Source organism: Ambystoma mexicanum, chromosome 11, assembly GCF_040938575.1.
Source record: "Ambystoma mexicanum isolate Mex_15411 chromosome 11, UKY_AmexF1_1, whole genome shotgun sequence".
NCBI lineage: Eukaryota > Metazoa > Chordata > Amphibia > Caudata > Ambystomatidae > Ambystoma > Ambystoma mexicanum.
Genome location: NC_090934.1, coordinates 883,582,637 through 883,601,259, shown reverse-complemented (window position 1 = coordinate 883,601,259; position 18,623 = coordinate 883,582,637). Strand labels below are relative to the sequence as shown.

Here is an 18,623-nt window from a genome sequence, read left to right as displayed (position 1 = left end):
GGGAGGGGAGGTTATGTCAAGAGCTGTATTTTGAGGGCTTTTCAAAAGACCCAGAAGGATTTTTCAGCCCTTGGGGAAGGATGAGGTCATTCCAGAGTTTGGCTGTGCAATAGGGAAAGCTGGCGCCTCCAGCTCTACATCTTCTTACTTTTGGCACAAGCAGTAGGTCTGAGTAAGGGGGTCCTAGTAGGTCTAGTGGAATTGGCTTTAGTGACTTTATGAGTGATCTATGGAGGTGCTGTACTTCTGGCCAATGGACAAGGTTTTTAAATGGATCCATTCCTGGATGGGCAGCCACTTCCCTTCCGGCATTGGAGATGTGTCCCCATTTTGGGATGTTTAGGGCTGCTCTCAAGGCGTTGCTTTGAATAGTTTGCAGTTTTCTGGTGTTGCTGGCGGACATGCCTGTAAAGAGGACAATCCAGTAGTCTAGCTTTGAACCAATGACAGCCCCCGGACGATGGTGAGAAAGTTGCTCTGTGAGAGGAAGGGTCTGGCTGCATTGAGGACTTAGGTAGCGTAAGCTGCTGAGGATGCAATGGTGCTCACTTGTCTAGATAGGGTAAGAGAGGCGTCGGTGACTGCCTTTACTGTTGATGAGACGGGGATCACACACTGGTCGATTTGGAAAGAGGTGTATTGAGAATTGAGAGACTTATGGACCACTTGTGCTCAACATTCCCTACGCAGCCTATAACAGGCCCTGATGACTTTTGAGCTGTGCGCTCGCTTGCCATACACAACCTGACATTCCAGGCACACTGCCCTGTGTTGTTTCATGTGGCCCCTGCTACTCAACACTCATTTCGCAAGTGTATAACAGGCAACTATCACACATTATTCTGTGGGCCTCCTCGCCATCTGTAAAATGGCTCCCATGCCTCTGCTGCAGTGTGTAAATATAGGGCTTCGAAATCCATTCTCAGAATCATACATAATCTGCTGCACCATCCCTTGGCGCTGCATTAGCTACTGTTTTTCTGAAATGTGTAACCTGCTATCATGCTAGCCTTTTGAGTAACACCACCGAGCACCGCTCTGGTCGCATTGCTCCCTTCATTAATTTCTGAGGTTCAGCTCAAGTACGTCGAGCATGCGTAAATTGCTAGCGCATGCTCCTAACCTTCCTGCGACTAGCCGCTTCCTCTCCCCGTGGTCTCACTTTCTCTCACTTTGCTTCTTTCTCTATCTCTCGCTTTACAACGCAGATCCCTACGTTAAGGTGCAGCTCATCCTAAACAAGAAGAAGTGGAAGAAGAAGAAGACCACGGTGAAGAAGAACACCCTGAGTCCATACTTCAACGAGTCCTTCAATTTCGAGGTGACATTTGAAGAAATCCAGGTGAGAACCCGAATTCCCCCATGTGTGAGCCTAAATGCAGTGGGCGGGGCTGCAGGAAGTTTACAGCGGGACGAAGTCAATGTGTCTTGATGTACTCTGGTTCTGTTTGCCAGACAGTTTCAGGGGTGGTGGTCTGCACATGACACTGTACAAATATTGTAGGACCTTAGACCCAGATTCACAAAAGGATTCTCCAACTAGTGTGAGTGAACGTCAAGGAAAATGTGTGCAATTTGCATCCAGAGTGATGCAGAGAGGGCATTTGCACATCCACAATTTGTGCTGTTTGTGTGCAAATTGAACTGCGCATTCTTGTCGGCTCAAGAGCAAATTACGCCTGATGGGGCATGCACAGAAGAACTCAGAGAAGAGTAGTTGGTACATCCTGTTTTACAAAGTTCACAAGCGTCCCATCATATAGTGCTGTAAACCGTGGCCAAAGTGGGCCCCTAGGCAGGGCTACCTACCTGTCTCCTGAGGGAAAAATAGAAATAAAGACACAGACAACAGAGTGCAGAGAAAATATTGTATTTCATCTGGTAGTTTTAATATAATGTGTTGTGTAGCATTTGTGTTTTACTTAGAAAGAAAAGCCTTACCTGGACTGAACCATCCAGCTCACCTTGGGGCTGGATGGAATCTGGAAAAGAAAGGAAGTACAAAGGACAGAGCTCCCTCACCCCAAGAAGGGGTTGGGCAGGGAAGAGGGGATTCTAAAAGGAACCATTGGTTGAAAAGGGAGAGAGAAGGGTAAAGAAGGCAATGTAGCTTAGTTGTCTGGTGGCCCTTAGCCTCGAGTAGCCCCCCCCCCCCCCCCGGTGCCTAAAGACCTAATTGAACCGGGCCACATGTGTGGGCCAATCCAGTATCTACTGTGCACCCAGATTGCCTGACCGGGGCAGACTGGGCATCCACAGAGCCATGGGGACTGTTGGTTCACCGGCCGACAGGACCGGCCATCCTAAAAGGCCCCAGACCGCATGCGTGGGGTGGCCCAGGTTAAATACGAGAGCGTCTGGGCTGAATGTGTGTGCCACCCCGGCCATGCCCCTTGTCAGCCCGCTCTGGGACCAAATGGGGCACCCACTGAAGAAAAAGTGCTTCCGGACCCCGAATGCCAGGTGTGGCCTGGGAGGTGAAGAGCGGGAAGATCAGCATATGTTTTCCGGTCTCATCAGGTGGGATGGTGGAGATCGAGTTCCAGACCGCTTCGTCGGTGCAGCCAGGTGAAGAGAAGTCTCAGGCCACACCGTCTGTGCAGGCCCGGGTGAAGGCGGAGGGAGCTCCAGCACTCTGGCTAAAGCTCCCGGAAGACAGGTAGGCCCGTCCCCTAGTGTCACACAGTCACAGTGAAGAGAGGTGTTGGCCAGCATCCCCAAAGCAATGGGCACACCGCCTGAAGACGATATGCATCGTGGAGGCGCTACAGGCCGCCCCGGCCAGTGTATAGGGGCTGCTGAAGAGCAGTAAACATGCAGAGGTTACAACGAGCTGTGTCCCCCAAGCTATGAGGCCTCCAATAAAGATCAAAGAGCACCACAAAATATGGCGCAGGACAGTACGGCAGTGCATAGGCAGCCCCACGTGGCTGACATGGCCGTCTAGGAACAATTTTAAGGTGGGGGCTGAGTGCGGTGATCGAGTGGCCCCATGTGCACAGGGTCATTCAGAAGAGTAATAAGCGCAGGTGAACCACATGAAGTGAAGGAGGGGCACCACCAACAAAAAGACTGAAAACTGGGAAAGGAACAGCAGCCCCACTTTCCATCATGGGGAAGACCCCAACCATCAGAGACGACACCACACCGGTACTGAGAAGGGATGGCTGACTTTAGTAGTCAACCATATGTAATATAATATGTCATATTTTGTTTGTGGTATATTTAAAAGTTTATAAAGGTGTTTGTTTATTGTTATAGTATGTATAGTCATAGTTATTGGGTAAAGTGCATGTTTGTAGTTAAGTAAGGGATTAGAACTGGTTAGAGGATTAGGTAGGGGGATGTAGATAGTATTTGCTAGGTAGGGTGTGAAGAAGAAAAAAAGGGATTTGTTGTGTACCCTGGCGTGGGAGGAGGGGGGGGGGAGAGGTGGCAGCCTGCCAGAGACCACCTTAAACCGTGGGACCACCCACTAGGCCCATCTGCTGGCCACGCTCTACAGTGGATAGTGCCAGGTATAGGTCAGGGGGATGTTCCGTCAGTCCCACTCTATGGGTTCCCTTGTGACTCCTCTAATGGAGGGTGGGCTGACGGGGCAGATCCTTCAGAAAGAACTGATGCCAGGGGAGCTGAAAAGATGTGTGTATTTGTAAAGAAAATGGCTACCTTCTCTACTATTCATTAATGAATATAAGAGTACTGCTCATGCACCTATCACTCAAACATACAGAGGACCAAGCAGTGCAACGGTTGTCTTTCTCAACCAGGCCTTCCAATAATGTACAGATTATTTGTTATCAAGCATTGGCAAAGCCAACTGTTTTGATTTTTGTGTAGGCATAGATAGACATTTGCCAGGCAGCGCCACAATGGTACTTCCTAATGGTACTTTATGGCCATAATAATACATCATCCGGAAAATTGTGATTACCCAAAACTGTTGGATTTGTCAATACTTTTATAGGACATTATTGCTAGGAACAGATATAAATAAAATGGCTAATGGCACGTTTGGTCAAGACAATTTTTACACCAGTGGTTCATTTACAACTGAAATGGAGCCCTTAACTTTCAGCAAACTGCTTTAAAGTAACACTTTTAGCCCGTTCACAGCAGTATGTTTGGTGTTGCTGCTTGATGAGCTAGTTCAAAGAGATCCCTTCCAAAGAGGATGTGTTTTGGGCGGGGAGGGGCAGGTACTGCAAGGGAAAGGCCATGCCATGGGCATTAGCTGAGCCATGGCCAGCCAATGGGTGGGTAAATCACCAATCAACAACCACAAGCTATGTGTCCTACCACACATACATTCACCCTCCTTGCTGTATTACAATTCATTAGTGCCATAATAATGATACGAAAGCACCGATTTTTGCATTTGCGAGCCTTACCTTGTGGTAAGCCCGCACATGTGGCAGTGTCTGTCTTGCACCGTCCCTCTTCATTCTTCCACGTTTATAATTATTTAGTCATGCGCCACGGATAGGGAGAAGGGACTATGCATAGTCCCTTCTCCCTGTTCCATGCCATTTTTTTTTGTTTACCTTTTTTTTCATTTGATTGAATAGCAGCAATGGAAAGGGAGAAGGGACTACATGTAGTTGCTTCTTCCATTCCATGGTGGCCATTTTCTTTGTTTACCATGGCCACCATGGATAGGGAAAACGGACTACGTTTTCCAGTTCGCAACAGCCATTTATTTTTAGTTATTTTCGATTGCGAAAGGCGACGCATCTCGCAACCAAAAAAAAAAAAGACCATTAGTACCCTACTCTGATAGGCCGGGGTGCTAATGGCGATGTGACTCTCAGAGGGGGTGCATTACCAGTAGGGTGATGCCCCCCCCACCCGGGCTCCGTTAAAATCATTGCTTCACTCAGGCTTCTAAGTATAGCCCTGGTGGCATTAGCCAACTGGTAATGTCCCCCATCCTCGGGTCATATTGCCTAAATAGTCAGCATATAGGTGTTGTTAAGCGTCACCTGCCTAAAGTAAAAAGGATATCGATGTGTTGAATGAGATTTTCATATGCTGCAATGTGCAGTGTGTGCCTCGCTTCATGTTTAAACTAGGTTCCAGGATATTCAGGTGGTGCTTTGGAGTCAAGCAGTTTGCCTTAGGCAGTGTAAATTAAAAGCAGAGCAGCTTACTTTGAGGGTTAGAGGTAACCTTGTAGTGTCATTGTTAGAATAGGGCAACATTCATATTTTTACCTCACAAAATTTGCAGTTATGATTGCAGTTTGAATGCCTGCAAAAGATAGCTTCACTTAGTGAAAGTTGCCCTAAGGGGCGATGGGACAGGGGAGCTTGTGGGAGCAGGGTTAGGGGGGTGGAAGCATGCTTGGAATGGAAGAGAGACTGATAATGACAAGGTAGTCTGCACTCGGGGTAGCAGGGATGAGTTGGACGTGTAAAGTCCTGTACTTCTTGCCCTCATGTGTCATATTGGAATTGGAGGGTGATTGCTGATGGGCAAAGGAAGGGGGGGGTGTTTGTTGAGTGGTGGGGGGCAGTTTAGGTAATGGGATGCCTCACAATAATTGAAGGAGGGTATGCCAGGCACATTAGGCGACCTTTAGAGCATGGTGTTGTAAAGTATGTGGCAGGAGGATGAATTACTTGGAATCTCACGAATTCATGGTAACACAATGCAATTTATTTTGACATACACAATGAAATTCATATAGATTGGTGCATAGTCATTGCACGTTAGTGCGTGGGTAAAGTCAACATAGGGGACCGATGGTTTGTGACAGCCACATATACACAGTGGGTTAGAGTCAAGGAGAAATCTTGACCTCCGGCTCAGGGATGTGGGTCCTTATTCATCAATGGGTGGATTAATTGCATAGATTGCTGGTAACCGAAAATGGAATCTATTGTAACATGCAAAAGGACACTCATCTATATTACATAGGGCCTCATTACACGGTAGGCGGTAAAATTCGCCAATTACCGGCATGGCGTAATTAGCATGTCCGCCCTCGCAAGAGGCCGCAAATTGCGTGCCATTACGAGATCGCGGGCACGAGCCTACCGCCATGCCGGTAATGAGCCTACCGCCATGCCGCAAAAGTCCCCAAAAAGTCCCTTAACGGCATCGTCGAAAGCGCTGTTAGCACTTCCGACCTGCCGCCACATGCAAATAGCGGTCTTCGCAAATAGCGGTTACCGTAATTTTGCGAAACCGGAAATAGCGTCATCGCACCGGAACGGGAAAGAGCATGGCGGTCATCTTCAAAAACACAATCCATTGCCATCCTCCTTATCCAGGACACCTTACCAGGTACCACGTTGGAAAATACACCAAGGACACCGTAAAGATGCCCAAGGCCGTTAAAAAAATCATCGGAGCGGCAACGCAAGGAGAAATTTAGCAAGGAGGAGCTCCTTATGCTCATGCAGACACTAGCAGAAAATGCACAGGTGGTCTTCAATAACGACATGCGTCGGGAGACCATTGTGAAGAAGAAGGCCATCTGGGAAGAGGTAGCCCGCATAATCAGCGCGGTAGGCACCACAACCCGCACAGTTAAAGACTGCCGAAAGAGGTGGGATGACCTCCGGCTCCGTGTGCGGAACATTCTATCCGTTAACTGCAACCTGGCTACGGCACAGGAGGAGGCAGTGAATCGCCAATCAAGCTCACTCAGTGGGAGGAGACGTGTGCATCAACTATCGGGGTGGAATCCATCGAGGGAGTTGGACAAATGGAGCATGGCGTGCCCATTTCGTCCGATGAAGGTGAGTGTATGCATCAAACAATGCACAGTGAAGTGTGATGTTCCCCCCAATCATGTGTCCATATGAATGCCGTGGATCCAGCCACAAACAAACATGCATGCATCACCACATACGCGTACAACACAGAGCCATTCATGCATGACCCACCCAACATCCCCATTACCTGCATCCACACTAAAGGGTCCTAAATGCATAGAACGGCATGACGTATTTATTGCCTGCTTGCCATGCCTGCTCCCGTTGTGGCACCCACGGAAGTGTGTCTCCCAGCAGGTGAAGGCAGCATTGAGGAAATGCACTCTGCTGCCACCAGCTCAACAGGTGAGGCAGCAGCCACTGCCCCACCTTCAGATGCAGTGGAAACACCTGCCATTGATGATGAAAGCCAGAGCCCCAGACCAACAAGCCCCTTACTGGCAAGCCCGAGGTTCTCTTTAGGTCCGGGTAGTCAAGGAGAATCACCCACCCCTGAAGGGCCATGGAGCCCCCAGGTATTCTCTCCTGATGAAAGTGCAATGGATCCAGGTGCATCAGCCATCCCACCAGCACCCACCATGCGACATGACCTCTCGTCCATCTTTCAGAGGCAGACCGAGATAACTGGCCTAGTAGGGCAACATGTGGCTGAGATAGCCCGCCTGAGGGAGGACATTGCTACACTTGCACAGCAGACGAGGGAGGGCATGGAGGCATGCACCAACCGAATCTGCAGTGAAATGGCCCAATTGCGGCAGGCCATGAACCGCATAGCAGACGCAATTGAGCGTCGGTGCCCACTCACGGCCCAGGAAGAACCAGGCCCCTCCTCGTCTGGGAGTTCACGTCATACTAGTCCCTTACGCCGGTCAATGCGGAACCTGCGGCGCACCGCTTCACAACCACCAGATGAAGATGCAGGCACTGGCAAATAGGGTCACCAAGATTCGGGTGCCACATGTGGCGATGGACACATTCACGCCATGAGACTCACATGGGAGTGTTGAGGGGGGAGGGGGGTAAGGGTGTATTTGGGTGTGTTGAGGGGGAGGGGGGTAAGGGTGTATTTGGGTGTGTTGAGGGGGGAGGGGGAGTGGGGTAAGGGTGTATTTGTGTAGTTGGGGTAATGCACTTTTTATCACATTATGTTCAATATACACTGTTCTGAGTTTGAAACCCAAGCGTGGTCTCCATTATTGTGTATGTGTCATTCATTGTGGACAGGGTCCTTTGTGGGCCTCGAAACATGCACCAGGGCAACAATACCCGTCTACGTCCATGCTATTTCACCTTGGAGCCTGATGAGATTCCAGAATCAGATGCTGATGCACATCGTGTGCCTCCTTGGCACTGCCTCTTTCATGTCCTGCCGGGGCATTCCACCCGCACTCATCCCCAGCCACATCATACTCTTCTGGTGGTTGCATGTCAATTTCAAGTGGCATAGGCACATTCCATCATATGCACAATTTGTGATGCTCTACACATGCCATGGTTGTCTTTGCCACTTTGACACGGCCGTACAGGAGTGCCACACCCAGGCCGCTTAGGCAGCGGAACACTGTCATTGGAAGGATGTGCAATATTGTTGTCCTCTTCCTGATGGTTCTGTGGGTTCCGTACAGGGGTTAGGAGCCACCTCCTCAGTGGATAGCTGGCATCGCCTGTATGGTGTGAGGAATGGGTACCTGTTACGGCTCACCTCTGGTGCTGGCGGTTGTTGTTGGTGCTGCACTGCTATCATGTACTCCAGCCCATCATGTAATGCTGCTGCTATTGGGACCATCTTGGTATGGGAAGGGGTGTGGTGTGCTCTTTTGTGCTGCCTGTCTCCATTGCATACACCTGTGCTGATTATGTCCACCTGTGGCAGATGGGTACACTGCTCAGGTCTCTTAACGGGTGCTTTTGGATGCCGTTATTTGCGCCATGCCGGTAAGGGTTTTTTAGGTGTTTTCCATGCCGCTAATGCCATGTCCGCATGGCTTGTGATGCCCTGGTATTAGCGCCATGGCGCTAATTCCAGCATGGGGGTCGCGCGCCCGCAGCCTTGCCGCTATTAGTGGCACCGTAATTAACGGGTGTGCTAATAGCGGTGGGTCCAGGTCGTGATTGGCTTGGGAAATTACTGGTACCGGTAATTCATTACTGGTACCGGTATTCCCTTACCGCACAACGTGTAATGAGGCCCATAGTCATTGCAAGTGTGGATAGTGGGACCAATGTTTTCTATCAAACCATAGATAAAGAGGACGTTGATTTCAAAGAAAGACATTAAGTTTGTGGTCGGAGTTGAGGCCTAGGCTGACAGTTCTGTATTTACAGATGAGCTTGGCTTCCTGCTGATGAAGTCTGCGTTCCCTGTTGCCACCTCTCTGATCACTTTTGATGATTTCCAGTCCCACAAATTGGATGTCTTCTTTTCAGTCAAGTTGGTGTTTCACCTGCCAATGTGATGCCAGGGGATATCTTAACGTCTTGTGAGTTCAGCAGACCCAGGTGTTCTCTGATTCTAGTTCTTATTTCCCTGATGGTGCTGCCGATAAATTTCCGATTGCAGGTACAGCTAATCACATAGATAACAAACTTAGCTGTACAGTTTATGAATTGGGTGACTTTGTGGCTGTGGGTTTCACTCAAATGAATCAACTTAGCATTCAGCGCTTGGGGACACACGGTGCATGTTGCACACTTATGGAAAACAGCGGCATTTGTTGTTGAGAACCACTTAAGATTCTTAGTTACAGCGGATGCCATTTGTATGCCTTCATGTATTCTGACTATGTTTTGTCGCAACTCACATTATCACGGCAAACCACCACCCACCACTACACCACTTGGTAATGTCACTTTGGCACAATATCACAGCCTTGACAAAGACCTTATGGTCGAAACACGTGTCGGCTCTTTTCATGTGAATGGCACTATAAGTGCTCTTACAACAGCAGCAATCTCATGCTAATAATATCCACACTACACCACTAAGTGAATGGTTTGATTCCTCATTTGCTCGTGCTAGACGCACTACCCTAATGGGGGTGTCAGCTCTGGAAATCAAGTGCCATTACAGATAGGGTTCTGGAACCCCAGCTTCTTGTCAACAATTAATCACTTGGGGCTTTTTGAGCATTGTCCCATGGGAACCCTCAGACAGGCAGCAGGACGAACCATTGAAGATGGAACAAGATCAGCGCAGGGATCCATTGTTCTACTAGTGCTCTCGCCACTACCTATCCTACGCATCTAATAGCAGTGCCCAACAAAAGCTTACAATGTATGCACAAGCCAAAACTGTTGGCTTTGCAAATGCTTGTTTTTAACCGGACTTCATTGAAGGACACGCTGAGTGCTTGTAAATCGAGTTATTGAAGGCGGGCCTTGTAAGACATTTTGATTACACCAATAGTGTTAGCAACTCCAATCAAATCAGAAGAATCCTTTGAACGAACATTGGCAGACACTTTGCTTGCAAAGTTTGATGGTCAGGCTGGATTAAAGCGAGTTGAAAGGGTTGCCACAGGGAGGTATGTTGGGTAGGCAGAGGCAGGAATGGGTGGGAATGGACATAGGGATGGCAACAGGCAGGGAGTGGGTGGGCACATACCCAAACAACACCTGCAGACACTGTGTCTCTCCCATATGTCATTCCTCCCTATCTGCACTCCGATGCAATAGTTCTGGCCTATAGGTGTCGTAAGCGACAATTAATAGTCCAAATTAAAGAGGAAGTGTGTTTTTTTACAGTGTTTGGTCAGACATTCTCCATCAAAATATAATTTCAGATGTGTTTACAAGTGAATTTGATAGGCACATGATGCAATATTGTTGCAGATGTTGAATCGTGCAAAAGCGATTTTGCCTTAAATGTCCAGATTCATGATTGTTTTTATTTTCACAAAATGCTGCTAATTTCATAAAAGTTTCAGAATATAATTTTTTGTACAATGTAGAAACTTAGCAGGATCGAAATGGCCCACTTGCAAACATTCATTATAACAATCAATATGGCTCCCGTTCCTTGCACCCTCTTCTTCTGGTCGTCCTCTTTCCATTTCTGGCCATTCTACCTCGGTTCATGAAGGTCTTTTGTATAGCATAACATAAAGCGCATACTCACGCACTGTCTTTCTTGCCTTCACAGAAGGTGGCCCTGGTGATTTCGGTCTGGGACCATGACAAGGTGACCAAGAACGAGGAGATTGGGAAGGTGTTTCTTGGCTGCAAGGCTACAGGCAACCAATTGCGCCACTGGTCAGATATGTTGGCTAACCCGCGACGGCCCATGGCCCAGTGGCACAGCCTTCAGCCCGTGGGTGAGGTGAACAAGGCCCTGGACCTGAAGACACGCTTCAAGCTGCCTTTAACCTAGGGTAACGCCATTTTCCTTTTTGCTGAAGGTGGCAGGGCCGCAATAAGGCAGGGCCTGGGCACATGCATTGAAAGAAAAGGATAACCCACGAGTCTGCCTGCCTTTTTGTGAACAGATTTGGATCCCAATTATCCGAAGAAAAAGAAAAAGATTCACCAAGATATTCACGAATCAAGAACAATTGGCATATTCTACATGATTGGGCTATGGGGGAGGAGCTTGGACGAGGCTGGGGTTAGTTTCCTGTTTAGACGGCAGGGGTGATGTTGTGCGAGAGCCTGCATTCATTTTCTACAAACTCGCAAACACGCCATCATTCTAAATAAAGGGCTTCCAAATGGAAGATGAGAAATATGATGAGACCCCACTTCAGCTAGAGGCGGCTGCCCGCTTCCATCAGACCCACAGGAAGTGCTCGGTCATGCCGGTGGCTGACTCAGCAAGCCCATCCCTGCATGGAACCTGAGAACAGGAGGCTTGGCTTTCACTTCAGCCCGGGTTGAGGATCTGGAACTACATTCGTGATGGATTATCTGAAACTTTGGGCCACAAAGGATGATTTTGCACAATACTGAAGAGTGGTGGATATAGGGTTTTGAATAAATAACTCATAACCACTGGCATCGTGTCAGCCCTGCCGGGATGGTCTGGAATCTCAGGCTGAAAAGATGGTCTGTATTGCCAAACATGGGACAATAATCTGAAACATTTCTTCTTGAAGAGACGGTATATAACATCTGACCTAGGGATGTGGTCTACACATTCAGCCATGATGGTATGATCTAGCACATGTGCCCCGGGTGTGTGCCCTTCACTGTTAGGGCTCTGGGCTGAGGGGCTCGTTTTTCAAGCCTGGGAGAGTGGTCTGGGTCTTGAGCACTGGCAGTTCATGTTAAACTTCCTAAGGTTTGGTCTGGATGTACAGCAGTGAAAAGGCGGTCTACAACTTCAGCCATGATGGTATGATATAGCACATGAGCCCTGCAGGTGTGGCCTTCACTGTTATGGCTCTGGGGGGGGCTAGTTTGTGAAGACTGGGAGAGTGGTCTTTGACTTGGTACTGACAGTTGATGTTGAAGTTTAGACCCTAAGGTTTGGTCTGGATGCACAGCAGTGGAAAGGCAGTCTACAAATTCAGCCATGATGGTATGATCTAGCACATGAGCCCTGGGGTGTGCCCTTCACTGTTAGGGCTCTGGGGAGGTCAGGGGGCTAGTTTTTTAAGCCTGGGAGAGTGGTCTGTGACTTGGGCACTGGCAGTTGATGTTGAACTTTAGGCCCTAAGATTTGGTCTGGATGTACATCAGTGGAAAGGCGGTCTACATTTTCACCCTTGGAGATATGAAGTGAAACTTTGGGCTTTGTGGTGGGCCTAAGCCCTGGAAAGATGGTAAGGTGCATTAGGCCTGTAAGAGTGGTTCCGAGCCTCTGCGCTGCAGGGATAGGCTATGGTATACTCCCTTGTGGCGATCGTCAGAATGTTTAGCACTAGGGAGGGGTTCAACTGCTTCAGCCCTCAGGATGCCACAGGACCTGCTCCCTTGCAGTGCATTGTCCTTCCCTGATGTGCATAGCCATTAGGAACATTAATTGACGAGGGTATCTCGATAAACGTCCCATTGATCCAGAAGTGTAGAAGAGCTGTCAGCAAGCAACGCTTGGCTGGAGCTAGTGTGCGATATCAAATACTCCCACGCAACAATGCGTAGGTGGGTGTGTATTGCTTTGACATGGTGGCTGATTTCCAAATGATGTGTCTGGTGCTGATTCCAAATCACTAGCCCACTTATAGATGCAGATAGAAAAGCAGAATGTAAAATGCGGCAGCGGTTCATAAGTGATGTGAAGCCTTCCTCAAGAGCCGGCTTGATCCCTACATCAGTAGAGAAATGCCAACTAACCATGGCTCTTCAGTTTGGTGTTTCAGACTTTGAGTTTTCAAGGCCTGAACATTACATTCGAAATTAAAGTTGGAAAATAATACTTTTTATACATGTTAGATTGCTTTCGGCTTAAGTTTGAAAATGTAAGTTTGAGAATAATTATTTTCATGGTGTATTTCCTTTTTTTGTGTTGTCTCTAAAGAGGTTTCCTTCTTCTGCCCCACTGGCATTCGTCTGTGCAATTCTTTATCTCCTATCTACTAATTCATGTTGCGCGCCCTGCAGTCGTAAGTTATTTTACCATTACAACATTGGACCCCGTTACCTCCTTTTTACCTGTGGACCCATACCAGCTCTGGGCCCTGAACTATGTGACCTTCGGCCTGTTTTCAATAAAAAAAATAGTCTTTTTAATATGAAAATGTATTGGCACCTCTCCACTGCCTCTTTACAATATCATGGCCATTTTCCCTTCATTATTACAAATTGGTTGCTTTATTTCTTCAAACCTTTGCTCACTTTTACGTTTCAAACCTTTGACATGAAGGATGATTCTGCCTCACAAGAAAAACACTCCCGCCATTTTAGAACCCACAGAGTGCCTCACAGTGGCAATGTTGAGCACTCACGCTCGACCGCCAAGGAGCACGCAGAAACGTCACGACGTAACGACGGTGATGCTTGACCGCCAAGGAACAAGGAGGTCTACGTCACGATTTTGCCTTAGGAAACGCCGACGAGCGAATGGCACAGACTGTACCAGTTACTGAGAGTGTAGACTAGTCTTGCCCCATGCTTTTAAGATTGGCACTTGACGTGCAGCCTTCATTATGTGTTTGCTTTTTTGTCACTCTTAATTGGGTTCAAATGATGCATCCAGCACCCAATGGCACTGGTCATTTATCAATTTTGAAATTGTTTGCAAAGGCAAAATAAACCTTGGTTATCCGCTCTGACTACAGGAATTCGAAGTTGTTATTTTCGAAGGGAACCCACTCTCGTTCTGCAGAGACATCCGTCACTGAAGCGCCTTGTGAGACGTATCAACTTAAAGCGCCTGCACACGTCCACAGTCTATGGAGAGAACACTTTCCTTTTTTGCTAGCCTCCCAGGCTTCCCTAGCATTGTCACTCTTCCAGTATTAAACCTCGATGTTTTGACACGTGTTTTCAAGGCATGTTTTCTTCTAAGATAGCCATTCTTTCTAGCAAGAAATACACACTTTATTTCATGTGTCGTACTTGCATAGCAGCCGTAGGGGCAGTCGGTCAGTCGACACAGCTAGCCACCCGGAGCATGACATGAAGAGAAGGATTTTCAATGGTTTTCTGGAAAGCCAGGATGCTGGGAGGGGGGGGGGTGGATTCCTTTACCAGGGAGATTGCCAAGAAGCATCATGAATTGTTTTTAGCAGTTCCTGCTGCCCCAGCAGAAACACTTTTTAGGTTTCAGTTTTTTTCTTATGCGACTTATACTGCATGTGATGAAAACCATTTGCATTTCATGAAGTCTATTTGGGGTACCCAGAGTGGAGCATGGAGCAGAGGGGTCATATCGACTGACTTCCTTGACCCTTCGATTTGAATACTCCTCCTCACTGCCTCCCCTTTTGCTCAGTTGACCTCCTCGGTCTTCCCTTTTGAACTGATTTAGTTTTTTGTACTTTTTCGGTTTCCCTACTTTTGCTGACATGTCCCTGTTCCTCTGGTTGCCAAGTAATTCGTCACACAAATGATCCGACTGTGCCCCAGACAGACAGCTGCAGATCGACACTTGAAAGGCGTGAGCTAAACAGCGAGATCCAAACAGGAGGCAGATGGGTTCCTTTTTCCTGATGCAGCAGAGGAGAGACACGCAACATACAATACATTACAAACGGGGTCATTGTGTAGTTGGGCAGTGATCGAAGTGAGCGGGAACGGTCGGGAGCGTTGTTCCACTACTTTTATTTGGTTTCTGTTTACCATTCCTCTACTGCCCCAGTGCAAGTGTAAAGTTGTAATAGGAGCCTTTGTTACTAGTCTCCTTGACTATTGCAATGCCTCACCCACAACACCATGATGCACTATGCTTCCGCCTACCCTCTCCGCTGCCAAGACCACAGTTCTTTTCAGTACACTTCTACCACTGTAGTTGGGAAGGAAAGCCAGTACCTCACGGCCAGCACTCCTGTGCTGCAGAAGCAATGATTGGACTGTAGGGCAAAGATGAACTAGATCGGGTGTTTATTTCTTCGGAGCTAGGAGAAGAATTTAGAAAGGTCAGCCCGGAAGGTCAGCCGCGTGTTTACTCAGCAACAGAGGATGGAGTGAAGTTCAAGGGAATTGGCAGAGCAGTTTTGAGCAGGGGTATCCTGCTTGTGTGAGCTAATTTCTGGTAGGCAACTGGTGTTCCTGCCAGTGAAATGGAATTAACTCAGTATTTAAATGGATCAGCCGCACACCTGCCAGTGATTACATGGTATACAGGGGTTTATTTCCAAGATGCCCATTGCTATATTCCAGTACTGCATAACGACTTCATCACCTCGTGTTTTATAACACAAACACGCGATGCAGTCACTGTGACTTCGATCAACTAAAGGAAACGTCTCTAGGTAAGCTCTCCTGGCACTCTGATTCGACAAAAAAAAAGAAAAAGCAAGGTAAACACCGGAGGGCGTCTCTGGGGTCGCACTGTGGTGATAGTCTGTGGGCAACAAAAAGTTCTCTTGTTGAAGCAAACGACCTTCACTCTGGGGCCCTCGCCCAGAGATCATTCAGTCACTCACTGTGAGGGTTTAAGTCACCCCCACCTTCTATCTTTTCTCTTGATTTCTTAGGTCGCGATCAGCCTCTTCTCGCCCTGCTTGTTTGCTTCTCCATAAAATGTCTAAGCAGGAGCAGGACCTCAAGGAGAGGCTACAGAGTTGCCACCAAGTTCTAAGCCAGGTGTGGTGGAGAGGCTGAGAGTGGCATCTTAGTCATTTCCTTACTCTCCAGGACCTGTCTCTGTTCCACGCTCTCTCACTTTCCTCTGCTCTTCATCGTTCCAAGGGGACTGTGTTCCTAAAGCGATCTCTGCTCTTTGCTGCTACTCTACTTCTCCCTTTTCCACTGGTTAATTTCTCAGAAAACCTCCTATTGCTTCGCCTCACGCTCATTCCTGCCCCTTGCGTCATTTCTCTCTGAGTTCGGTCATGCCTCATTTTCCACTTTACCTCCTCCTGAGGGAATAGCCCCTTCATCTACTCCTTGTCCTTTTCATTCCACGCTTTCCTTTTGTTCCCCTACATTAGCCGCTTTCTTCTCATTTTCGTTTTTCCCATTACTTATTTTTCAGCTTCACCTTGCTCTCTATACTCCTCACCACCTCCAGAAAAGTTCCCTTTCACCTTCCCCTTGTTGTCACTTAAGTCCTGTTGCCCCTGCTTAGTTTTCCCTTCTTGCTCCACCACTTCATCCTTTCTGTTTTCCTATCTTACCCTCCTCTCTTCAGTCTTTCCTGCTCCGCTTCAAACTTACTTCATGCTGCTTTCTCTCACCAGAACATGTTCCACCCTCCCGCTCCTTATTAATCTTCTTCCTCCAGCCTCCGACACAGTGCTTCCACTCTCTTCATCTGCCCACATGCTCTGCAAGGCCCCAGGTCTTACATTGGGGCCGACCCTGCGCTCAAGAACTTCCCTTAATGAACAGGATTCAGGTGAGCTTCCGTGTCCTTTATATTCAATGATAGGTTAAGCGTTCTTCTTCCGGGACCTTCCAGTCGTATTCTTAGCTCCACCTCCCAAGTGCGTGCCTCCACGGGTCAAGACCACCACCCGTGATGTTTTCTCGTTTCTGTGCAAATATTCACAGAATGAGGTTGTTCTCCTTTTCTATGTGTGTGAAGCATTTCTGATGCCCGTGCTGACTGTACTTCTTTGCTCTCAGCGATTCACAGCCTTCGCAGGAAACAAGGGGGATGTACTATTACAGGACCATGTCTGAGCTGGGCTTTAGGTCTACATGGAGGGTGGTATTGTAAACAGGGAATACTACCATGCCAGGACCCCCTATATGGACAGAACCCCTAATCCATTCCTTGTGATGAGCCGCTGCCACATGAGTGAGGTAGGGGGGCTCCCCGAGGCCATCATCACCTAACGAGCAGCAAGCCCTGTCCCCATTGCCTTCACTGCCCCACCATTTATCCCCAGAATCAGGCAGGGTACTATGTTACACCCCTTAATGATCCACTAACATGTCTGCACTTTATATATTTGTTGTAAATATTGCAATTTTCTTTGCAACGTCCATCTTTATCAACCACAGTTAATGTACCCATCTCGTTACTGTCCGCCACCCAGCGTATGTATCGACAACGATCCAGGGTTCTACGCAAAGCACCAAGTAATGGGAATGCTTCCATTCCATTGTGACCACTAGTAGGCTGCTTTTGGTCAAAGCACTTTGTTGTTTAATAAATAAATACAAATGTCGACACTGTCCAAGCAACCAGCCTTTCTTTTGTACTGTATTTTTGTAGGGCTTTTTTTTATTTATTGATTTTATTTATTGAATATTTGTATGGTGTCTATACATCAGAAATAGTTTCCAGGTGCCACAAGACAAAAGTGGGGTGGGGACAGAGGAGAAAAACAACAGTAACGGTCCTACTAGGCCTGGTGACATTCGTATCTTGCAAGTGCAGTATCAAGAAGGGCAGGGTGAGGGAGCAGATCAGTGCAAAGGGATGGGATTGGGTGAGGAGGGGGAAGTGCAAGTGGGAGGGGGCCCAAGCGGATGGGCAAGAGCTGAGGGCATCTCAGGAGGGCAGGTGTAGGGGGAAGCCAGATGTAGGGGTTGGCTAGTGCGAGGAGGGGGGGGGAAACCAACCTCAATAGGCTAGTCACGGAAGGGTATCCGAGGGCAAGGGCTGGTAAAAATAAGTGTACGGGGGAAAGAATGGTCGAAGGAGGGCTTGAACCCAATAAGACTCATAAGGCAACCCATCACAGACGGGAGGAGACTAGCAAGGAAGAGGGAAGGAGGAGTAGAAAAGGAAAGTCTTGAGAAGCTTCCGGAACGTAAGGAGATCCGGCTCATGTCAGAGAGGGGCAGGGAGGCCGTTCCAGAGGGATGCTTATGCCATAGAACGATATCTATCCCCCACTCTCTACTTGGAGAAACCTTTGACCTACAGAGAGTTGGAGCTAGAGGACCAAAGGGCTCTAGCAGGGAGGTATTTAGGCAGAGAGAGTTGGATGTAGCAGGGTCCCTCTACATCATCCACAAGGCCTCTGAAAGCCTTGTGGATGATGCAGAAGGTCTTGAATTTGATCCTTGCAACCACCAGAAGCCAGTGAAGAGATTTCAGAGCTGTAGAGATGCGGTCCCTGGGCTTGGGTCTAAGGATAGGTCTTGCAGTCCTATTCTGGATTATTTGAAGATGGCAGAGGGAGGAAAGAGGCAGATCAAGGAAGAGGCTGTTGCAGTAGTAGAGCCAGGCGAGAACCAGACTTCTAGAGACATTGGGACTCATTCCAAGTTTGGCGGTCTGGAAACAAGGGTGCCGGTAAGCTGCATCCCCTGCAGGTAGACTTTTCACGCAAGTGCTTGCACCGCTAGCAACGGTGCCAGTGCTTCCATCTCCCCACTCCCAGGGTGTTTTATGGGACTCCATGG

General features: G+C 48.2%; 1 protein-coding gene across 2 annotated transcripts in view; it reads left to right on the top strand.

Moving 5' to 3' along the window:
• The window catches only part of SYT8 (synaptotagmin 8), a 244,849-nt gene extending 230,919 nt beyond the window's left edge, over nucleotides 1–13,930 (top strand). The window contains exons 8-9 of one of the 2 annotated variants that reach the window (XM_069623950.1): nucleotides 1,209–1,342; nucleotides 10,864–13,930. In XM_069623950.1, the coding sequence (XP_069480051.1) occupies nucleotides 1,209–1,342; nucleotides 10,864–11,091 (362 nt within the window). In that variant the 3' untranslated portion in view covers nucleotides 11,092–13,930. The remainder of the gene's footprint in view (nucleotides 1–1,208; nucleotides 1,343–10,863) is intronic. The other variant, XM_069623949.1, reaches the window with a different exon arrangement.
• Nucleotides 13,931–18,623: the final 4,693 nt, after the last annotated feature.